At 41.8% G+C, this 24,945-nt stretch overlaps 1 protein-coding gene and 1 long non-coding RNA gene across 2 annotated transcripts; both read left to right on the top strand.

Moving 5' to 3' along the window:
- The first annotated feature begins 1,847 nt into the window (after positions 1-1,847).
- Positions 1,848-8,840, top strand: LOC109905294 (transmembrane protein 33). The gene is made up of 8 exons (XM_020502588.2): positions 1,848-1,976; positions 2,689-2,760; positions 5,767-5,861; positions 6,271-6,458; positions 6,835-6,902; positions 7,145-7,278; positions 7,459-7,542; positions 7,674-8,840. The coding sequence occupies exons 2-8, from the start codon at positions 2,710-2,712 to the stop codon at positions 7,801-7,803; spliced, it is 750 nt and encodes a 249-aa protein (XP_020358177.1). The 5' UTR covers positions 1,848-1,976; positions 2,689-2,709; the 3' UTR covers positions 7,804-8,840.
- A 269-nt stretch (positions 8,841-9,109) lies between these two features.
- On the top strand, positions 9,110-13,230 carry LOC109904736 (uncharacterized). The gene is made up of 4 exons (XR_004203052.1): positions 9,110-9,942; positions 10,887-11,153; positions 11,267-11,451; positions 11,570-13,230. It is a non-coding gene; the product is annotated as an uncharacterized LOC109904736 (long non-coding RNA).
- The last annotated feature ends 11,715 nt before the right edge of the window (positions 13,231-24,945 follow it).

Genomic DNA, 24,945 nt, shown 5'->3' with positions numbered 1-24,945 from the left:
GAAAGATAAGGAGAGGGTTGATCCAACTGATTTGTTTCATAGACGTCTGGATACTGTACTGTATACCAGGATTTTGTGGCCATTTACACAGATGGTTCAAAAGATCAAGGACAGGGCGTACTGGGTCAGCATTTGTACTGCAGGAATGTGGGGTGTCAGTCAGGAAACGTATTACAGATCACCTGGCTGTGTATATGGTGGAACTGATGGCTGTACTGTTGGCTTTGCAATGGGTAGAGGAAGTCAAGTAAGACAGAGTAGTTATTTGCTCTGATTCATGTGCAGTGTTGATAAGTCTCCAGTCCTTTAGCTCACGTAGCAGACAAGACCTGCTTTATGACATATTACAAACCCATGGCAGGGTTAGACAGATGGGTAAACAGACCAGATTTACTTGGTTCCCAGCCCATGTGGGGATGGAGGGGAACGAGGCAGCTGATGTACTGGCTAAACAAGCATTCAGTAGTGGAGATATTGATGTTGTAGTTTCAATGAGCAAGGCAGAGGAAAACATCCTGATATGGACCGTGACCAAGACCAAGACTGATTGTGGACTTCAGGAAAAGGAGGACCGAGCATGCCCCCATTCTCATCGACGGGGCTGTAGTGGAGCAGGTTGAGAGCTTCAAGTTCCTTGGTGTCCACATCAACAACAAACTATCATGGTCCAAACACACCAAGACAGTCGTGAAGAGTGCACGACAAAGCCTATTCCCCCTCAGGAAACTAAAAAGATTTGGCATGGGTCCTGAGATCCTCAAAAGGTTCTACAGCTGCAACATCGAAAGCATCCCGACTGGTTGCATCACTGCCTGGTACGGCAATTCCTCGGCCTCTGACCGCAAGGCACTACAGAGGGTAGTGCGCACGGCCCAGTACATCACTGAGGCTAAGCTGCCTGCCATCCAGGACCTCTACACCAGGCGGTGTCAGAGGAAGGCCCTAAAAATTGTCAAAGACCCCAGCCACGCCAGTCATAGACTGTTGTCTCTACTACCGCATGGCAAGCGGTACCGGAGTGCCAAGTCTAGGACAAAAAGGCTTCTCAACAGTTTCACCCCCAAGCCATAAGCCTCCTGAACAGGCAATCAAATGGCTACCCAGACTATTTGCATTGTGTCCCACCCCCCACCCGCCAACCCCCTCTTTCACGCTTCTGCATAGTCACTTTAACCATATCTACATGTACATACTACCTCAATCAGCCTGACTAACCGGTGTCTGTATGTAGCCTCACTACTTTTAAAGCCTCGCTACTGCATTTAGCCTTTCTTTTTAGTGTTGTTTCATTTCTTTACCTACCTATTGTTCACCTAATACCTTTTTTGCACAGTTGGTTAGAGCCTGTAAGTAAGCATTTCACTGTAAGGTCTACACCTGTTGTATTCGGCACACATGACAAATAAACTTTGATTTGATGGTGCAGAGATGGCATGAGTAGTGGAATAGAGACACCAAGGGCAGGCATCTATTCCAAGTACAGACGAAAGTCGGGGAGGACGGAAGAGAGGAGGCTAAGATTACGGGTAGGACACAAAGACTAAATGTGATAGGAAAGCATCCAATTGGAAAGTGTGACTATTTACAGGAAATATAAACAATAGGGCATGTAATGATACTGTGTGGGCAGTATGAGAGGGAAATAGAAAGGCTGAGATCCAGTATGAGGGAGAAGTGGATACGGGAAATGAGTTTAAAGAGTACACTGAGTAGAACGTCATTAGATACAATATTCTCAAATATTTTGATACCTTTTTTAATGGAAACGGGGCTGGCAGGTGGGATTTAGTTTCTCCCCGTCTCTGGTCCATACTCCAGTAGAGTAGGTGGCGGTAATGCACCATAACGTTGGCTGCCAACCCCCGACAAAAACCCCACCGAATAAGAATATCGCTGAGTATTTAGCAAAATTAGCCAACAAAATAACAGAGTCATTGATGAAACGGCACATCTGACGTTGATCTCGACAGTTTCAGGTAATTTTCAGAAAATAAAATATAGCCTAACCCGAATTGTTCGTGTTAGCCACATGGAAGCCAGAAGGTCCACGCAGAGAATATTTAAGATAGTTTACGGTACATTACATGCTTGGTAGCTAGTCTAGCCAGAATTGAGCTAGCTAACGATACTAGCACTAGCTAACAAGCGTCAGAACATTCTAGAGTGTGAAGGCGGTCATGCGTTAGCTAGCTTACATTAGGCTAGCTAACTTATTTACCGGGATTAGCCAGTTTGATAACGTTCTCTCAATTAACTCATTATATTAAAGCCAACACATTTGCTTGCTAAGTACTATAGTTGGCTAGTTATCACTTCCTGATCTGTCTCACGTTGGTGTGGCTAATAATTGCTGTCTAAGTTAACTAGCTAAGCTAGTTGAACAGCGACTTTTGCTATGTTCTGACATTGCTCCAGCTGAACCAAAGATATTGATGCCCGAACTGACAGTCATCTAACGTTGGCTGGATGAGTATGTTGGGTAACGTTAGCTTGAATCAGTTAACATTTTAGCTGGTTGCTTTTGACGTTAACGTCCGCATTCGGCATATGCAAAAGCAACTCATGGACGTGTGTTTAAACTGATCAGCGTTTTCATTCTTGACATTTCTTCAGAGTCAAGTGGGCTTTCTATGTCAGGGTGCTGGAAGTTATTCATTAAACGGCGTCTTTGTTTCCTTCACTCTTCAGGGGTAAACGAGAGTCAAAAAGATGGCTGACACAGAGCAAACAAGTGCCCCTCCCCCTCAATTAGGGCCAGTGGTGAGTAACCATGTACTTCTACTTCATCGCGATCATAGATTGTACTTGTTAGGCAGGATGTATACTCTGTAGTGTAGGAGCACTGTGACTTCACAACACAAATTTGGCTGCATGTTGTAATTTTACGCACTCTCCAGTGATGTTTTGTTACGGACGTTTGGTTGAGTATAAACCCAGCTTAAACCTATTTTATACATTGTGCAAGTACTCAACGCAAGGACACTTATCTACACTAATTGATAGTGATGCACCGATATGACATTTTTGGCCGATATCTGATATTTTCCTTGCCAAAGAAAACGCTACCAATATTTTTAAATTGCAGCCTTTAAGCATTCTAGAACAGTTACAATGCACACGGACGCAACGGTCTAAGGCACTGCATCTCAGTGCAAGAGGCGTCACTACAGTCCCTGGTTTGAATCCAGGCTGTGTCACATCCGGCCGTGATTGGAAGTCCCATAGGGCGGTACACAATTGGCCCAGTGTCGTCCGAGTTTGGTCGGGGTAGGCAGTCATTGTAAATAAGAATTTGTTGGCATTTACGCATGTCCCCATTACCAGTAATACACAATTAAAAATGTATTTCTTTCACTTACTTGCTGTGCTGTTTCGTTGTTTATTTGTTAGTTTCATTCTCAACCAGAATTTCTATGGAATGCCGTTTGGGTCTTGGCGTGTCAAAAAAGATATGTCAAATAACACTACTTGACGTGTCAAATAAGCTTGACCAATCAGGACCTGAATATGACTGCATGTCACGTAATAATTTAACGCATTCATGATTTTTTTTAACGTAGGTATTACACATTTATTACACTATCACTTGTATTTCATATGTCACCATGATTCATTGATGCGTATGCTATAATGCTGCTAAAGTTGTTGCAAAATGACATCTGTTTCAGTAGCTATATAGTTAGCTAGCTAACTATATAGCTTGGTGTCATTATCTAAAATAACCCTAATTTATAAGACAGTTCTTATTTGATTAATGGTTGTCGGACCCATATGTGAAGCTAGCCACAATAGTAGACTTTGCTGTTAGCCTTCAAAACAAAAGTATGTAATTGACAATGATGCAAATGAATACAAATAGTAGAATTATGCCATAATTGAACAGATCATGCTAAACGAGGTTGGAATGTTATATAAAATCAGCAAAAGACAATTTGTTAATTTGATCAAAGTCTGTTGAAATCACACTGGATGTATTATACATAAGAATTGCATTGGGGGCATACTTAGTTCACTGTACAGCCTTACCTGTGGATCAATGACATGGGGTATCAGTCTACTCCGTGACACCCAGAGAACATTAGCACCGTAGCTCTTAGTGGGACTCTGAAACAACTGTGAATTGAGCCACATTTATTGACAACCTATGTCTATTGAACGCTGTTCCTGAGGGAAAAACAATACTGCGTTGATGTTTTGGAGTCTGAACTCTGAGGAGGATGTTGGGGGGGGAAAAAATATATTGAGTAGACTGAACCCATTTCATTGATCCCCTATCCTTAAGTAAAGCTGTACAGTGCAATATGAATGTCAATACACACAATAGGCTGACTGGGGAGGGGATTTCTCCCAGTCCCGTGGTAAGAGCTAAAACACAAATCTTTGCGTGACCTCTTCAGTTGTGGGTGTCAGAGTAGACTGACACCCCATTACATTGCTTCACATTCCAACCTTATTTGACATTACATAGTTTAAATATGGCATGATTCCACCAATTGTGACCTTCTGCATCACTTTCAAATAGGTACTTTTATTTTGAAGGCCAACCGCAAGTTAAACTTTTGTGCCAAATCCTTATTGTAGCTAGCTTCACAACACATACCCCAGTCCGGTCGAGCCTCACTAGCCAGAAGTTAGCTGGATGCTTATAATGTTAGCTTTGGGAAACAGGGTTAAGTAGCTGGCTAGCTATTTATTTTCATGAACTGAAATTCAATTTCAATAGGCGAACAACAAGTGGCTATCTAGCTAATACTTACTCACAAGGATTCCTAAATCATTGCTAAGAATAATGAAAATGACTGCAGTTTCTACTGGTCATTGTTTTCAGGCTGGTTGTATTGGTGCTAGCTAGGTACCCCAGAAGTTGCGGTTGAACAAATAAAGCTTTATTACCAACATGGTATTATAAACGCATAGATTGTGGCCGGTGTTTGCTTGTTTGTAGACTTTTTTTTTTTTACAGCTTTGACTGTGCTGCTATGGTGGTGGCGCTTGGCTTGCACGTGCAAATTCAGAACAAACAACATTCTATAATAGAACTGTGTTATTTAACATGTCAAATGGTGTTATTGGACATGTATCTTTTTTGACACGCAAATACCCAAATGGTGTCGGGAAGCTAATAGCATTGCCGCTATTACTGTGCAACTCCGGTAGGGTAACATCTGAAAAACGCACTTGGTAGTGTGTACCGGTGCTCGACCAGTCGCGAAAGCCAACATCACTCACAACAGAGAACGGTTGATTGTCAAGGGCAATGAACTCCCTTATCTTGGCGTTAATTAATTTAGCCTTTGAGTTGTCTTGCTGAAATGTTGCTCTTACTTTTTCAAATGACTGCTCGACTTGACTGCTCGATCCACACAGCAGACATTGTGGGCCAGGTTAGGAATGCTGTGTTGCATGTGTAGCGCAACATTTTACGTGACGTGCGTATGGGTATGCACGTCGGCATTAAACTAGACATCGGGCCGATACGATGATGGCATTTTTAGCTAATGTTCACCGATATATCCACCGATATATCATGCATCCCTACTAATTGGCTGCCCTGTGCAGTTGTATTACAAAAACATGCTGAAGTGTGCAGACCCAAATTTGTAGTGCAATGCAATTGTGAAGGTAATTGCGTCCTTGTAGACATTATTTTAATAATCTTTTTTTGGGGTCTCACATTTTGGTGTATTGCAGATCATTTGGATTTTAAAATGATATTTTAAGTTTTTCTAACCTCATGAACTTGAATGTACTCTATTTTTTTCACAGCAATTCATGTTGGCTAACAAACTAGAGACGGCAATGTGGCTCTCACGGCTCTTCACCATCTATTGCTCAGTAATGTTCATTCTACCACTCTTAGGGTAAGGGTCAATGCTCAGATGTTTTACTTTGTCTATATCAGGGCTCGCCAACCCTTTTCCTGGAGCGCTACCATCCTGCAGGAGGTTTTCAGTCCAACCCCAGTTGTAACTAACCTGACTCAATTTATCAACCAGCTATTGTAGTGTGCGGTTTGGGTTTTGTGTTATTGTTAACATTAACACCTGGGATGTTAGCAACAATAGCTGACGCAGAACTGCAAAATTAACAATGTTTTGCTGATGTCATTATCAAATGAATGTCTTGAATGGTCACGTGATGCCGCCACATTTCGTAGCATATTGTCGTCCAAATGGTTTCACCTTTTTGATACACTGAAATGTATTTAACTAGTCTGAGTTCCCTCAAAGTAATGCATTTGTTTGTTCAACTTTTTTCAACTTTTTCCAGACCCCAGGCGGCTGCCAATTTCTACCAGCGTGCACTGCTGGCCAACGCCCTCACCAGTGCTCTGCGATTACACCAGAGGCTCCCCCACTTCCAGCTCAGCAGGGCCTTTCTAGCCCAGGCACTCCAAGAGGACAGTTGTCACTACCTGCTGTACTCCCTCATCCTGGTCAACTCTAACCCCATCACAAGTATCCTCTCAACCATACGTAAAGGCTTTATCACAATAGCCTGGTCCCAGACTCATTTGTGTTGCATAGCTGAATCCCAGGGTCATTGTCATGTCAGGCTAATGTAACCATGCCTTGGTGGTTCTGTCATAAGGGTCTCAGATAAAGCTAGAGCTTGGTATATCACCACAAACTGGTTTGGGGAGAATGCTAATTGGTAATGCAGGAAGGTTTTTGTAATGCTTGGGGTCATTGTTTCAGTTATGCAAATCTACTAAACCTATTTTCCTATTAACACGAAGGCGTTGCTTGAAAACACTTTGAAGCTGCCCTTTAATGTCTGTTATGCGTTGTTGTTCATCTTAACTGCTGTTTGCCCTTTAACCGCTGTCTACAGTGAGCATATTCCCAGTCTTCCTCTTCTCGTTGCTTCATGCAACTGCCTACACAAAGAAGGTTCTTGATGTAAGTATCCTCTCTTGATTGCAAAACATTTAAATGTTAGTGAAGTCATAAAAAGCCAGTTGGGTAAAGCATGGCCAGCACTTGAAAAAGGGTATTTTGTGATTTGGATGGTGACAATGACCTTTATCCTCATTAGGCATTTCTCATTTAGGAAATTAATGGAAAAGTAGTGTGTAAGGTGCTCTTTAAGTGCTAGTTTAATCATTATTTGGTCATCCTGATGTATATTATTCCCCATGTAGGCAATGGGCCCCAATAGCCTGCCCTTTGTGAGGAACTTCCTCAACAAGCTCACAGCCAACCAGCAGAACATCCTGAAGTTCATCGCCTGCAACGAGATCTTCCTCATGCCAGCCACCGTATTCATGCTATTCAGGTATGTCTATTTCTTGGTACATTTCTCTGCACATTTTAATGGTACCTTAGACTGAAATCAGAGCTTTTTCCCTTTTTGTCTGTCTTGCAATACCAGTATGCACTGAGATAAGAATTAATTGATTGTCCGTCCATCTGCCCCCGCCCAATCACTTGATTGACTCGTGGTTTTTGTTAACAGTGGCCAGGGAAGCTTGCTGCAGCCTTTCATTTACTACAGGTTTCTAACTCTCCGCTACACCTCAAGGAGAAACCCATATTGCCGGTAAGTAGCCTCAATTGACTTCTGTAGGTGTAGTAATTTCAATATGTTGGATAATTGTACAATAAGTAAATATGGCAAATTGCATTTCTCAAACCATAATTTCCCTTCATCTCCCTGTCCACCCTTCCCAGCACCCTATTCTCAGAGCTGCGGATTCTGCTGGAGCATTTCATCATGAAGCCCGCCTGCCCAGCCTTCTTCAGAAAGATGTGCCTCAACAGTATCGCCTTTATGAGTCGCCTGGCCCCCACCGGAGTGTGACCTCACTTCCTGTCCCCCCCGTACTGTAAGGGGTGTGGCGACATGTCAACTCGAAAGGGACCGACGAGCAACAACAGAGTAAAATACATTTGAATGTTACATGTCAGGTCTGTGTTCCTGCTGCTCTGTTCATTTGCTACAGCGGAGGCTTAGGCTCAGCCTGCGATGCACTGAAAATCCCCCGATATTTGTTTTTTAAATGGCTTTATGGAGTAGCTGGACACTCACTCACCCTCCTCCACCCCCCTTTCTCTCTCTTTGGGAAGAACACCAGCTGACTATCTGATGTGTTCTACTTCTTCTAAGGATTGACCTTATGATGGTAATTGTCTTTGGTCTGTCCTGTATGATTTATTTATTTATGGAAAATACTTGTTCTTCTCTTGCAAAAAAATATTAACTTCTGAGATTAGATATTTAATTTAAATTGTACTAATATTCATAGTTGTAATTACACTTTTTTTATGAATCATTGTTTTTCGAAGGCAACGAGATGTCAGTTGCTCTGTGATTTCTACATCCACCAATTCCATTTTATACATTTTTTTTTTTCATACGTGGAAAGCATCGGTTGTTATGATAGTCTTAACATATATTTTTCTCTTTGAAATTCAAATGTGATCTATGCCATGTAACTCACTACTTGGTGTGTTACATGGCACTGAAAAGAGAAAGGGGAATACCTGCTGTACTTCTGAAGACTTGAATGGTACAAGGACATGCAGTCAAAGGATTTATGCTAAAAAATTAAACAGTTTCACTATACCAGCAGTTCCTCAGTCTGCACATGGTATGCAGTAAATGGGAAGGACTAGGCTGGCTTCAAATGCAAGTGTATAGTTGAATTTTGAATAGGTTTTCTAATTAAAAAATGTCTTCAATTCAACTGATTCGTGGCTAATACCCCTAGTTTTACAGTTCACTGCATGCCCACATTGCCATGTTAAATGTATTTATTATTTACTTGTAGAGAAACCGTTTGTGTAGATCTGGAATAAATTCATCCATTTTAAATCAATAAAATATTAAAGAAATGACCTTGTTGAATGACATTTGTAATATTGACTAATTATAAACATGATTTGTATCAATTCGTATTTTTTACTTCTTTTTGGAGCGTCAGGGATTAAGGTCTGCTTGGTTTTTGTCTGGTTGATCAGCGCTATCCGGGAGCCAACGGCGTTGGTCCCATGAATGTTTATTTTAGACCGCTTCCGCATGAAATGATTACGTTTAACGTAGCTACTATCGAGGAAGACACTGTGGACCACGCTAAACCAATCCGAATCTAGGTTTAATCTCACCGACACCATCACCCAATGATCTTGAAGCTTCTTCAAACGACATCGTTGTCCATGGTAACGGGTCCAGTGTGCTCAGATGCTAGCTCGACAACGTGAATTTGCTACTGTGTCGATAAACTAGCTAATTTGAACAACGATGTGTCCGCTATATGGAATATATTAATGATACTGGTCCGTGTGTGTCACGTGGATTTCGAGTAACGCAAACGAGCTAATTTAGCCAACAGGGGTGTGTTCGTAAATTTAGAGCGTTGTCAGATTGTCCGTTCGTAAACTGGACGTTCCTGCTGAGAAGTAGGGTTGATCCGAGCGTTCTGACTATGGGGCATACTGACCTCACAACGGCACCCAAGCTAACTGGCTAACGTTGGCTAGCTACTTCATGTCACACAGAACACCTCACTAACTGTTGCTGGCAACAATTTCATAACGTTTTTTTGCCAACGTTTACTGACACTCAAATGAGAGTGCTCTGAAATCGGAGGTGATAACCAGAGTGAATTTATGAACGCACCATAGGCCAGCAAATCCCTACTACAGAATAATCCCACAGAGCTGTACTGTTTTTGATAAACCCATTCTGACAAAATATTTTTTGCTAATTTCGGATGTTAGCTAGCCAGCTAACGTTGATTTAGATGCATGTAACCCGGTTGGAAATAGCTTCTTAACGTTTCTGGACAGAACCCCAGCTTCTTTGGATAATTGAACTAGCTACAGTAGCTAATCAATTAAATTTCACACCAAGCCAAGAGAACATCATGGAGATCAGCCTCAATCGAGTTGATTATCTGCAAAGTCGCCTACAGTATGTTTACGTTTTTCATTTAACCAGGTAAGTCAGTTAAAAACACATTCTTATTTACAATGACGGCCAAACTTGGTCGACGCTGGGCCAATTGTGCGCCACTTTATGGTACGGCCGGATGTGATACAACCTGGATGCCTCTTGCACTGAAATGCAGTGCCTTAGACCGCTGCGCCACTTGGGATCCCAAAGTCATCACACCATCTAACGTTAGATCATTTGGCTGGATAGCTTTTTTTCCAACATTTTGATCCCAGGCCCTGAACACGTCACTAATGTTATGGCTAGGTAAATATTAGCCTGAGTGGAAAAATGACTTTTTTTTTTTACTGTGCCAACTTAGTCTTTAGTAACTGTCGATGAATTGTGATGCTGATTTACACTGGCTGTAACATTCATCGTCACAGCTTGGTGTGACTTCTCAGAAAACCAAGAGGCTCCCAAATGGTACTGTAACGTTAATGTGCACTATTAGAGGTGACCCATAAACATACCTTGTCGTTGGTTTGGAATATGCTTTTGAAATCTCTCTGAACAATGCCCCAAGTATTCAGTTACAAATTTAATCTAGCGTGTTACCGGTTGCTGATCATGATGGTGTGAGAACTTGTTTTGGGATGAAAAAAGGAGAAGCTGTGATATGTATGGGGTCTTACATATTCAACCTCATTGAAATACTAGCCTGGGCGCCAGTCTGTTTTTAGCCAACTCATTCATCATTGTTGGCTAAAGCAGAACCAGACTGGCACAGAGGCTAGCAGAATACAACCACTTCTCAGGGTCTTCATATGAATGCCTACTGCCGTTGTCCTCCTGTACAAGACACTTAGCCTAACCTGCTCCAGAGAAACTGCTCTGCAGCTGACCCTGTGCTGTTCGGTGGGATGGGTACCATGTCCTCAAAAATACAAGTTTCCATTGTGTAATAAATAAATAAGGTTTCAATCTATGAGTGTTGATATCTTTTCCAGCCTGTGTCCAAGACATTGCCAGGGCAGAAGATAACCACTTGATGAGGCTCTTGAAACCCCGCAGAAGATCTTTGTGTGTGCTGGCTCAGAAGAGAAGGGATACACCATTAAAGTCAAACAGTTCCTGTCCTTTGAGGCCAACCTTACAGAAAGCATTAATGCCATGTCATTTTTTAAAACTTTTCGATTTGACATAGGTTACCTTGCCTCGGTTCCAGGCCCTCTACACATGTTCGTTATCAGTGACGAACGGGACTTGGGAGTATGGTGAGAGTATAAGGCTACCTTTTATTGTGAAAGAGACTTGGAGCATTTTTTAGTTGGTGTATAAATAAGGGGAACTGTGGGTGTTTTTTTAATGCCTACAGTGTGTTTTGCAGGTACGTTTCAGACGCAGACCATTTTGTATGTGCGAGTTACATCTACAACCACTACTGTGAATGCAAGGACCAAGACTACTACCTGTCCGGAGACTAAATCAATGACATTGTGTGTTTGTCTGCTGAGAACTTGGGCCGCATTGTCCATGTGTTGGCATGTCAAGACAGTTCTCAGAGTGTTGCAGGTATAGATTTTACCACACGGTCTATCATTTAATCCCATTTCCATACAATCCTATGCTTGTTTTCTAATGGGTGAATGGAAATTAGTACTTCAAAGAGTTTGTCGTTTCTTGCCCATAGGGATCTGAGCTATTGTATGATATTGAAGTCCCTGGTCCTCCCTCAGTTTTGGAGCTGTACAATAGAGATGGAGGCAAGTACAAAACTCTTATACTGAACTCAAATGTCAATTTCACACATCCCTGTACTTACAGTGCCTTCAGAAAGTATTCAAACCCCTCTACTTTTTCCACATTTTGTTGGTTACAGCCTGAATTTAAAATTCATTACATTTAGATTTTTTTTTTGTCACTGGCTTACACACAAAACCCCATAATGTCAAAGGGGAATTCTGTTTTTAGAAATGACTACAAATGAAAAGCTAAAATGTCTGGAGTCAATAAGTATTCAACCCCTTTGTTATGGCAAGCCTAAATAAGTTCATGATTAAAAATGTGCTTAACGAGTCACGTAATAAGTTAAATGGACACACGTTGTGTGCAATAATAGTGTTTAACATGATTTTTGAATGACTACCTCATCTCTGTACCCCACACATACAATTATCTGTAAGGTCCCCCAGTTGAGTAATGAATTTCAAACACAGATTCAACCACAAAGACCAGGGAGGTTTTCCAATGCTTCGCAAAGTAGGTCACCTATTGGTAGATTGGTAAAACATTTAAAAAGCAGACATGGAGAAGTTATTAATTACACTTTGGATGGAGTATCAATACACCCAGTCTCTATAGAGATACAGGCGTCCTTCCTAACTCAGATGCCGGAGAGGAAGGAAACGGATCAGGGATTTCACCATGAGGCCAAAAAGTGACTTTAAAACAGTTACAGAGTTTAATGGCTGCGATAACTGAAAACTGAGGATACATCAATAGCATTGTAGTTACTGCACAATACTAACCTAAATGACACAGTGAAAATACGGAAGCCTGTACACAATAAAAATATTCTAAAACATGCATCCTGTTTGCAATAAGGCAAATAAAAGTAAAACAGCAAAAAACGTGTCGAAGAAATTCACTTGATGTCTTAAATAAAGTGTTATGTTTGGGGCAAATCCAACATAACATCACTGATTACCACTCGTCATGTTTTCAAGCATGGTGGCGGTTTCATGATGTTATGGGTAAGCTTGTCATCGGCAAGGACCAGGGAGTTTTTTAGGATAAAATTAAACGGAATAGTGCTAAGCACAGGAAAACTCCAAGAGGAAAAGCTAGTTTAGTCCTCTTTCCAACAGACACTGGGAGACAAATTCACCTTTCAGCAGGACAATAACCTAAAACACAAGGCCAAATATGCACTGGAGCTTCCCAAGACAATACAGAATGTTGCTGAGTGGCCGAGTTATAGTTTTGGCTTATCGGCTTGAGAATGTATGGTGTGATGACCCTCCCATTCTGTCTGCCGAATCCTTTCTCTTGTTTTCCTTAATAGGATGTCGGTGGGCGGAGCTGGGAGGGTCGTCAGCGAAATGGGACACCTGGGTTCGGGTGTGTCCCAGGATAAATGCACCTCTTCCCCATTCATAGGGGAGACTCTCTCCATGCAGACACCTTTATAGATTTTTTTTTTGTGTGGCTTTTTTGGTTGTTTGCTTTGGCACCTTTCAACACCCCGCATTAATAATTATTACATTTATGCATGCAAAACACCCACTTACTGATTACACACACATTGTACTTAGTTTACTTTATGTAAAAAATATATTTTGTTATTCCTTGTCTCCACGTTGTGTCCCTTTTGTTATGAACTTTGAGCCGGTTTGTGACAATGGCAAGACTTGAAAATGGCTGTCTAGTAATGATCCCCTACCAACTTGACAAAGCTTGAAGAATTTTAAAAAGAATAATGTGCAAATATTGTACAATCCAGGTATGCAAAACTCTTTACCCAGAAAGACTTACAGCTGCCAAAAGTGATTTTAACATGTTTTGGGGGTTGAACACGTAATCTAGATAATAGTATTTTAGTTTTCATTACTTTATTACAAATGTTAGGGTGGGTTGCACCAACATGGATTAACTCTTAAACTGGGTTAAATCAAGGTTGATCTATTTAAAAAGCAGACATGGAGAAGATTTGTTGCACCAAATGTTTAACCTAGTTTCACTTTAAAGGTTAGGTTAAGGTTAATTTTAATGCAAACTTAGATGGGAGGTTAATTCAAAACTACCACTTGGTGGTTTAACTGGTAAAATGTAGAGACCAAAACTACAGAGTTCTTCAGAGAATTATTAGAGACAGGTTGAACCCTGTTGAGTTTTTGATAATGATAAGATACCACTTCTCCAAATACTCTGTAATGCAACCGGAAAGAAAGGTTGCACCAACCATTAAAAGCATGGGAGTGATAGGAATGTGGCTGTACCCCAACTGCTTCGGCTGCTGGTCCGGTTCTACGCAGCTGGATGTTTCCAGATGGTGGATCTTTTTAGACTCCACAAGTCAACTGTCTGCAGGATTGTAGTCCGCGTGTCCAGTGCTATTGCCTGTCTGAAGAATCAGTACATAATATTCAATCCTACGGAGGAAACAGCTGGATTTTACAGGAGAGGTAGATTCCCAGGTGTACTAGGAGCAATAGACTGGACACACATTCTTATTCCCAACCCTGGTGGTGAGAATGGAGAACTAGTCCGTAATCAGAAAGGTTACTGCTTCATCAACGTGCAGGCTGTCTGTGATGACAAAGGTCAGCTCACCAACATCGTAACTAGATGGCCAGGATCCACCCATGACAGCAAAGTCTTTGACAATAGTCATCTGGGTGCAATGCTGGAAAGGGGGGCATATGAAGGCTACCTACTAGGTGACAATGGATATGCCTGTCCTGGGTACCTTAACTCTCATTTTAAACCCCCAGGCACCTTAAGAGAGAATACAACACCTCTCATTGTCAAGTGTCAATGTGCAGCGGTTAGGACGGAGTCAGGCGCAGGACATAGAACTGAGTAAAATACGTACTTTACACGAAAAGAAACAAAATGTCAACGCAGTGTAACGGAATTCTTCATCCTCCTCTGACGAGGATTATGACATTTTGGACCAATGTGCATCGTGGTACGTGGAACACTGACATACAGACAACAACGTGAATAAATGAAAAAACCAAAACAGTCCTGTAAGGTGCAGAAAAAACTACATAGAAAATAATCACCCACAAAATACAGGTGGGAAAAGGCTACCTGAGTATGATTCTCAGAGACAACGAACGACACCTGCCTCTGATTGAGAAACATACCAGGCCAAACACATAAACACAACATAGAAAAAAATACATACACTACCCACCCCAACTCACGCCCTGACCAAACAAAGACATAACAAAGGAACTAAGGTCAGAATGTGACACGCAGGAAAAACACACCAGCTCACATAAGTCTTGAACACTAAACAAAGAACATACACGCACAAAACCATATGGGAACTAGAGGGTTAAATAGGGAATAAACTATAACGTAATGGGAACCAGGTGTGTACAATCAAAACAAAACAAATGGAAAAAGAAACGTAGATCGGTGGCAGCTAGAAAGCCGGTGACGACGACCGCCACCCGAACAAAGAGAGGTACCAACTTTGGCGGAAGTGTGGGGGAAAAAAATATTCCCCTGCCTAAAGGAGGGGCTCCGCACGAAGATGGACACTACACTGACAATCATCTTTGCAGTGGCAGTTCTGTATAACTTAGGCAAGAGACAAGCTACCTGAGGAAGCTGAGGAGGACCTACCTGAGAGGAATGAAGATGGCCAGGTGCAACATGCTGCCAATGCAAATGGGAATGCTGTGAGAACCTTGATTGAGAACCATTTAGCAGCCTAAGGTGTGTCAAATGTAACATTGGTAACATGTAAAAAGCAATATTATATTTTGATCAACACGTACAATTCCTCATTAGGCTATCTGTATTCAAATGTATAATTTAGACTGTTATTCTCAATACCATACAGGGTGGAACTGGAAGTACCAGAACACAAGAGTGGAGACAAGACTGGAGGATACCAAATCACTTGGGAAAGCATTGTTTTAATAAATAATTGGTTTTAATAAATCATTCCTTAAATAAATAAAAAGATTCTTTACACAGTGGGCATTTGTTTCCCTGAAGGGGCTTCTGAATTTGCAATAGCTCTTTTTGTAAATTCAGGACCTCAATCTGCAGTAGAATTCTCTCTCTCCAGCTACAAAACAGGCTTTTTGTTTGGCCTGTCCAGTGTTTTTGCTGCTGGCACGCAAAATCCAGGCACTGCTGTTTCTCCATGGCACAGTGTGTCAGCTACAACAATTGAATTGGGCCCTATATGCCCAGCCTTGGTACAAATGATGATATGTGACATGCTGTAACGGGCCTGATAACAGTAACATTGTGAAGTAGCATTAACATTTGTTTTAACGTGCATTATAGTCATTGATATTTACCAGTTATTTATACTTACTAAATATTGGTGGTTCGAGTTGTCCGTCATCATTGGGGTTAAGGAGAGGGGAAAACTGCTGGGGAATCATCTCACATATCTTCTGGGAGAGAGAATCAATTCCCTTGGAAGGAGGCCCCCCTCTGGTCTGAAATAGCCCCCGCCTCTCCTCCGCCGCATCCTTTTTGGTTTTCACTTTTACGTTTTTCGAGCACTTTCATCTGATTTGGGTCCCACTTTTCTTTAATCTGTGTCGAACCATTAAATCTGTCGCATAAAATGGCCCAGGTGTCTTCCTTCTTTTTGACAGTCGCGTTGTCTGTCTTTTTGTCCTCCAGTACGTTACTAAATTCCTCCATCAGCTCCGACAATAGTTTTTTTTTCATAAGCGGAGAAATTTGAACTTCTTTGACGTGTCATGGATGACTAGGAGTCAGGTGCAGAGAGCAGAGGGTTCAATGATTCGTAAATAATTTAATTATCCGGAAAAACGGTCACGCCAAACACAGGGCGCATACACACTGACCAACCCAAAACGCAGTGCAAACGATCCAGAGAACGAGAACACAAAATAATCCCGCACAACCCTAGGCGGGCCTAACAGGCTTAAATAGACCAAAAATCAAGAAACACAAAAGCAACAGGTGCAACTAATAAGACTAAACAAACAGAAAAGGAAAAAGGGATCGGTGGCGGCTAGTAGACCGGCGACAACGACCTCCGAGCACCGCCCGAGCAGGCAGGGGAGCCACCTTCGGTGGGAGTCGTGACATGACGTGTCAAGGTGGCTAGCTGACAAATAATACATGACTAAATAAGTAATTACAATAATACTTGTCATTTTATGCTAACTAGCTTTGTTTATACACTAGCTATCTACAGTCGTGGCCAAAAGTTTTGAGAAAGACACAAATATTATTGTTCGTCACCAAACTGTTCCTGGATGGTTGGGAGAAGTTGCACTCGGAGGATGTGTTGGTACCATTCTTTATTCATGGCTGTGTTCTTAGGCAAAATTGTGAGTGAGCCCACTCCCTTGGCTGAGAAGCAACCCCACACATGAATAGTCTCAGGATACTTTACTATTGGCATGACACAGGACTGATGGTAGCGCTCACCTTGTCTTCTCCGGACAAGCTTTTTTTACGGATGCCCCAAACAATCGGAAAGGGGATTCATCAGAGAAAATGACTTTACCCCAGTCCATAGCAGTCCAATCCCTGTACCTTTTGCAGAATATCAGTCTGTCCCTGATGTTTTTCCTGGAGAGAAGTGGCTTCTTTGCTGCCCTTGTTGACACCAGGCCATCCTAAAAAAGTATTTGCCTCACGGTGCGTGCAGATGCACTCACACCTGCCTGCTGCCATTCCTGAGCAAGCTCTGTACTGGTGGTGCCCCGATCCGGCAGCTGAATCAAGTTTAGGAGACGGTTCTGGCGCTTGCTGGACTTTCTTGGGCACCCTGAAGCCTTCTTCACAACAATTGAACCGCTCTCCTTGAAGTTCATGATGATCTGATAAAAATCCAAATCAAATCAAATTTATTTGTCACATACACATGGTTAGCAGATGTTAATGTGAGTGTAGCGAAATGCTAGTGCTTCTAGTTCCGACAATGCAGTAATAACCAACGAGTAATCTAACTAACAATTCCAAAACTACTACCTTATACACACAAGTGTAAAGGGATAAAGAATATGTACTTAAAGATATATGAATGAGTGATGGTACAGAGCAGCATAGGCAAGATGCAGTAGATGGAATCGAGTACAGTATATACATATGAGATGAGTAATGTAGGGTATGTAAACAAAGTGGCATAGTTTAAAGTGGCTAGTGATACATGTATTACATAAAGATGCAGTAGATGATATAGAGTACAGTATATATATGAGATTAATTATGTAGGGTATGTAAACATTATATTAAGTAGCATTGTTTAAAGTGGCTAGTGATATATTTTACATCAATTCCCATTATTAAAGTGGCTGGAGTTGAGTCAGTGTGTTGGCAGCAGCCACTCAATGTTAGTGGTGGCTGTTTAACAGTCTGATGGCCTTGAGATAGAAGCTGTTTTTCAGTCTCTCGGGCCCTGCTTTGATGCACCTGTACTGACCTCGCCTTCTGGATGATAGCAGGGTGAACAGGCAGTGGCTCGGGTGGTTGTTGTCCTTGATGATCTTTATGGCCTTCCTGTGACATCGGGTGGTGTAGGTGTCCTGGAGGGCAGGTAGTTTGCCCCCGGGGATGCGTTGTGCAGACCTCACTACCCTCTGGAGAGCCTTACGGTTGTGAGCGGGGCAGTTGCCGTACCAGGCAGTGATACAGCCCGACAGGATGCTCTCGATAGTGCATCTGTAGAAGTTTGTGAGTGCTTTTGGTGACAAGCCAAATTTCTTCAGCCTCCTGAGGTTGAAGAGGCACTGCTGCGCCTTCTTCACGATGCTGTCTGTGTGGGTGGACCAATTCAGTTTGTCTGTGATGTGTACGCCGAGAACGTACAACTTACTACCCTCTCCACTACTGTCGCATCGATGTGGATAGGGGGGTGTAAATGGTTGATTTAGGTGCAATCTTACTGGCAGCAATATCCTTGCCTGTGAAGCCCTTTTTGTGCAAAGCAATGATGACGGCACGTGTTTCCTTGTAGTTAACCATAATTGACAGAGGAAGAACAATGATTCCAAGCACCACCCTCCTTTTGAAGCTTCCAGTCTGTTATTCAAACTCAATTAGCATGACAGAGTGATCTCCAGCCTTGTCCTCGTCAACACTCACACCTGTGTTAAGGAGAGAATCACTGACATGATGTCAGCTGGTCCTTTTGTGGCAGGGCTGACATGCAGTGGAAATGTTTTTGGGGGATTCAGTTCATTTGAATAGCAAAGAGGGACTTTGTAATTAATTACAATTCATCTGATCACTCTTCATAACATTCTAGAGTATATGCAAATTGCCATCATACAAACTGAGGCAGCAGACTTTGTGAAAATGAATATTTGTGTCATTCTCAAAACTTTTGGCCATGACTGTACAGTAGCTAACGTTTGATAACGAATTAGATATCTGTCTAGTATCGTTCACGATGGAGTTGCAGTAGTTCTAACTTTACATTTTGTATTATTTTATCAAGGAACAGCAACTTTGTGGCCTCATTTGTCAAGTAGGATAGCTACTTACCTCATATATTGGTGTAACATGTCACTAATCATTGTTTAAAACCATTAATGATAGATTTACTGATCCAGATTTACAATAAAGTGGTGCAACACATCTCTGATTAATTATAATCCTAGATGAATTTAAACCATGTTGGTGCAACCCACCCTTAGAGTATTTTGTGTAGATCGTTGACGGATAAAAAAGACAATTAAATCCATTTTAATCAGTGGTGGGAAAAGTATCCGATTTTCATACTTGAGTAAAAGTACAGATACCTTAATAGAAAGTTACTCAAGTAAAAGTGAATGTCAGCCAGTAAAATAATACAATAGTAATCGTCAAAAGGTATTTGGTTTTTACATATAATTAAGTATCAAAAGAAGAAGTATAAATCATTTAAAATTCTTCATATTAAGCAAAGCTGATGGCACCATTTTCTTGTTTTTAAAATATACGGATAACCAGGGACACACTCCAACACCAGACCAGAGGCAGTAGGGATGACCACGTGTTCTCTTGATAAGTGTGTGAATTTGACGATTTTTCTGTCCTGCTAAGCATTCAAAATGTACTTTGTTTTGGAAAATGCATGGAGTAAAAAGTACAATATTTTCTTTAGGAATGTAGTAAAGTAAAAGTTGTCAAAAATATAAATAGTAAAGTACAGATACCCCAAAAAACGATTTAGTCGTACTTTAAGTACAAATATGTAGTACTTTAAGTACAAATAAAGTACAAGTACTTTACACCACTGAGATTAATCCCACCTTGTAACACAACAAAATGTGCAAAAAGTCAAGTGGTGTAAATACTTTCTGAAGGCACTGTATATCAAATTGGTCAACATCTACCACTCCTGTCTGCTTTAGGGACTAATGGCGAAGACATTCTCTATGGCACTGTGGATAGCAAACTGGGACTGATTACGATAACTGATTCCTATTCCTCTTCTAAATGGGAGATTGATAATGACAAAACGAAAGGAGGTACGAGACTGTTAAAGAAGCCTTACTAGCTAGTGTATGTTTTATTTGCCAGAGACTGAAGAGTATCTATGCACTTAAATGCAATTAGCACACGTATTGTCATCTTATGTTAAAATAATGTTATTGACATTGATTTACCATGTTGGTTATCATTCATTCATATACAGTGGGGCAAAAAAGTATTTAGTCAGCCACCAATTGTACAAGTTCTCCCACTTAAAAAGATGAGAGAGGCCTGTAATTTTCATCATATGTACACTTCAACTATCACAGACAAAATGAGAAAAAAAATCCAGAAAATCACATTGTAGGATTTTTTATGAATTTATTTGCAAATTATGGTGGAAAATAAGTATTTGGTCACCTACAAACAAGCAAGATTTCTGGTTCTCACATACCTGTAACTTCTTCTTTAAGAGGCTCCTCTGTCCTCCACTCGTTACCTGTATTAATGGCACCTGTTTGAACTTGTTATCAGTATAAAAGACACCTGTCCACAACCTCAAACAGTCACACTCCAAACTCCACTATGACCAAGACCAAAGAGCTGTCAAAGGACACCAGAAACAAAATTGTAGACCTGCACCAGGCTGGGAAGACTGAATCTGCAATAGGTAAGCAGCTTGGTTTGAAGAAATCAACTGTGGGAGCAATTATTAGGAAATGGTAGACATACAAGACCACTGATAATCTCCCTCGATCTGGGGCTCCACGCAAGATCTCACCCCGTGGGCTCAAAATGATCACAAGAACGGTGAGAAAAAAATCCCAGAACCACACAGGGGGACCTAGTGAATGACCTGTAGAGAGCTGGGACCAAAGTAACAAAGCCTACCATCAGTAACACACTACGCCGCCAGGGACTCAAATCCTGCAGGCCCAGATGTGTCCCCCTGCTTAAGCCAGTACATGTCCAGGCCCATCTGAAGTTTGCTAGAGAGAATTTGGATGATCCAGAAGAAGATTGGGAAAATGTCATATGGTCAGATGAAACCAAAATATAACTTTTTGGTAAAAACTCAACTTGTCGTGTTTGGAGGACAAAGAATGCTGAGTTGCATCCAAAGAACACCATACCTACTGTGAAGCATGGGGGTGGAAACATCATGCTTTGGGGCTGTTTTTCTGCAAAGGGACCAGGACGACTGATCCGTGTAAAGGAAAGAATGAATGGGGCCATGTATCATGAGATTTTGAGTGAAAACCTCCTTCCATCAGCAAGGGCATTGAAGATGAAACGTGGCTGGGTCTTTCAGCATGACAATGATCCCAAACACAACGCCCGGGCAACGAAGGAGTGGCTTTGTAAGAAGCATTTCAAGGTCCTGGAGTGGCCTAGCCAGTCTCCAGATCTCAACCCCATAGAAAATCTTTGGAGGGAGTTGAAAGTCTGTCTTGCCCAGCAACATCCCCAAAACATCACTGATCTAGAGGAGATCTGCATGGAGGAATGGGCCAAAATACCAGCAACAGTGTGTGAAAACCTTGTGAAGACTTACAGAAAACGTTTGACCTCTGTCATTGCCAACAAAGGGTATATAACAAAGTATTGAGATAAACTTTTGTTATTTTCCACCATAATTTGCAAATAAATTAATAAAAAAATCCTACAATGTGATTTTCTGGATTTTTTTCCCCTCATTTTGTCTGTCATAGTTGAAGTGTACCTATGATGAAAATTACAGGCCTCTCATCTTTTTAACTAGGAGAACTTGCACAATTGGTGGCTGACTAAATACTTTTTTGCCCCACTGTATACAGGTGAGCTATCAACGAAAGAAAAGAGAGGGTTTTGTGTACCAGTGGTACAAAAAGAATAACCACTAGAGAGAAAAACAAGTGATGTCAATGTTGGGAGCGACTTGAAATAACAATGAGATGTATATGTCCAGGGTGGGTGACAGGGCTAACTACAGAGCCCCAGCAGGCAGAGTTAGGCCCTGGAGAGGAAGTCAAAATGAGGTTGGGGTACCCATAACAAAGTGTCAGCTCTCAGGTACACTTGTGGACAGTTGCAAACCTGCATTTGCCAAAAGATATCAATGGAACTTTGTAAGCAAAACTTAGTGTTGGCAAGGCTAATTCAACAGCCAAAGTGGTAGTTTAGCACAAAACAAAAATAGGAGTCCTGTATTTTGCAAACAATAGAGGTAGCTAACTTAATTATGAGGACAGATAGTAGCTACGATATATATACACAAAAGTATGTGGACACCCCTTCAAATGACTGGATTTCAGGCACACCCGTTGCTGACAGGTGTATAAAATTGAGAACACAGACATGGAATCTCCATAGACAAACATAGGCAGTAGAATGGCCCGTAATGAAGAACTCTGTGACTTTCAACGTGGCACCGTCATAGAGTGCGTTTATGTCGATAAAAAACGCTGTACGTAATGACGTCACACACAAAAAGCAATTCTGCAAAAATCTACAGTGTTGAATAAAACAGTGTTGAATAAAACAGTAGTGGTTGAAGTGTTTCCATCACCCATTTAGGCAAATTGCACATTAATAAATTGGTGACAGCCTGTATGCCTGCCCACCTATCTGTTTCATGTCTCAGGTAGCCCGCGAAAGCCAGCATGGATAGAACGCAATAATTCTCGTGTGCCAACGTATTGCCATGGGCCGTACCATGGTGAAACTTGCACTTCTGTCGATCTAAAATAATTGGATGGTGAAACTTGCCAGCCAATCAGAAGAATAAGGCGAAGCAGTTCAAGCATTCTTGAATGTCAGGACAATCCTTGTCCGGCAAAGAAACATTGTTTTTATAGTTTAAAAAAATAATACTTGCAATCAGTAGGCATTTAGAATTAAATGTGGAGCCATAGACATTAAAACCTTATAGTTATTCATGAATTCACGTGCCCTGCGTACCTTCAAAAGTATTCGGCAATCATAATGTATTCATAAAACAGTTTCCAACATCATTTGTCGCAATAAAGAATGTTAGACAAAAGACAAATCCACCCGTCAAAAGGATAAAAATTTAGTTGATCTTTAGAAAATGTCTCCTATACCTGCCGTTTCCATCACAAGTCGCAATGTTTTTTTGTTGCAACATTGCTTTTGTCAAATAACCTTGTGTAACAACAGTATAATTTTAAACCGTCCCCTCGCCCATACCCGGGCATGAACCAGGGACCCTCTGCACACATCAACAGTCACCCTCGAAGCATCGTTACCCATCGCTCCACATAAGCCGCGGTCCTTGCAGAGCAAGGGGAACTACTACTTCAAGGTCTCAGAGCAAGTGACGTCACCGATTGAAACGCTATTTAGCGCACACTGCTAACTAAGCTAGCCGTTTCACATCCGTTACACTTGGTCAATAGAAACCTGCCTACTGTCTGTTGTTGTTATTTTTCCCAGTATGAACACACAGCACATGTCACCCTCAGGGCAGAGCTAGACCAACTGCAGATGAAGGTCCTTCAGGGCAGTGTGAAGTGCCAGCAGACCTCCCAGTCCAGTACGGTCCATCTCTGCCATGCACATGTTCAGCGTCAACGACAAGTTCACCCTGTGTCAGGATGACGCCAGCTACAGCCTCACCCTGGAAGTGCAGACGGCCATTGGCAATCTGCTGCTACAGGTGAAAGAAATTGCCTCAACTCTGTATTTTTTATGTTGTGTATTGAACCCGAAAGGGAGGTTTGAACGTTTCTTTGCATGAGAGAGATCTGCTATTGATACGGCTATGACATCTTTTTTATGTAATGGATTGTAATGTTAGGTTCCATTTTAGTCGGTCACTCGGTGTAACATACTATGGGGAGTCAACACCCAATCCTATTCACCTGAAGGAAACTAAAATAACGTCCAACGAATGCCAAGCCTGCCCTCCGAAGCCCTGCCTTACTGGCTATAATACCGGGCCTGTCATCCATTTTCTAAAATCTTTGCTCTTCAGCTCGCCTGAAGGAAGAACGTTTCATGCAATATACAAGCACACAAAGGCTCAGAGATTCGCCTCTGACCTAGGTGTCTGTTAATGAGCAGAGAATATTCTTCCCCATATGTGTTGCGAGTTTTGGGTCTTGGTATCGGTTTTTGTGTTTGCTAAAAGCGAACTACTTTCTGCTCTGCTTGTGTAGCCAGTGCTTCCTTGCTTGAGTAAGATCGCCAATTGTAAGAGTAAGTTCAAAAAGGCTAACCAGCCGAGTTTGAACCTCCTACCGTACCCTAGGGCATGTGGTTTCACAATGAAAATGAAAGATACTCTTGAGTGCTGTCCTGTTGTATGGAGTGGAAACACGCTCTGGAAGCCTTGGCTCGAGCCTGTTTGTGTGACTATTGTCTCCAGCTGGGTTCAACTCCATTGGGAGTCAGGCTGACTGAGAGGAAAGTGGTCGAAGTTGATAGGGGTGTCATCCCAACCCAGTGAGGCTCATTCCGGCTTTCAGTGTGTGAATCGGATGACATCAATCCGGTGCAGCCTGAAGCCCTGACTTTGGATCCGGCTGAGGAGACTAAACCATTGGTGGTGAATACGCCTTTGATGCCGTTTTATCCCCCACATCAGTACCTCCAGGTTTGGGGAAGGTACACCAAATATACAAAAGCATGTGGACACTCCTTCAAATGAGTGGATTTGGCTATTTCAGCCTCAACTGTTGCTGACATGTGTATAAAATTGAGCACACAGCCATGCAATCTCCATTGACAAACATTGGCAGTAGATTGGCCTTACTGAAGAGCTCAGTGACTTTCAAAGTGGCAGCGTCATAGTATGCCACCTTTCCAACGGTTCGTAACATTTCAGCCCTGCTAGAGCTCCCCCGGTCAATTGTAAGTGCTGTTATTGTGAAGTGGAAACGTTTAGGATCTACAACGGCTCAGCCGCAAAGTGGTAGGCCACACAAGTGC

This window comes from Oncorhynchus kisutch, linkage group LG15 (assembly GCF_002021735.2).
Source record: "Oncorhynchus kisutch isolate 150728-3 linkage group LG15, Okis_V2, whole genome shotgun sequence".
Lineage (NCBI taxonomy): Eukaryota > Metazoa > Chordata > Actinopteri > Salmoniformes > Salmonidae > Oncorhynchus > Oncorhynchus kisutch.
The sequence above is the reverse complement of the archived record's forward strand: the minus strand, read 5'-3'. Positions and strand labels throughout refer to the sequence as shown.

Bases quoted from the DNA above. Each gene is read 5' to 3' on its own strand.
- LOC109905294 (XM_020502588.2), top strand. From the start codon at position 2,710: ATGGCTGACACAGAGCAAACAAGTGCCCCTCCCCCTCAATTAGGGCCA. The intron at 2,761-5,766 runs GTGAGTAACCAT...TTTTTTTCACAG, and splicing joins CCCCTCAATTAGGGCCAGTG to CAATTCATGTTGGCTAACAA. The intron at 7,543-7,673 runs GTAAGTAGCCTC...CACCCTTCCCAG, and splicing joins AGGAGAAACCCATATTGCCG to CACCCTATTCTCAGAGCTGC.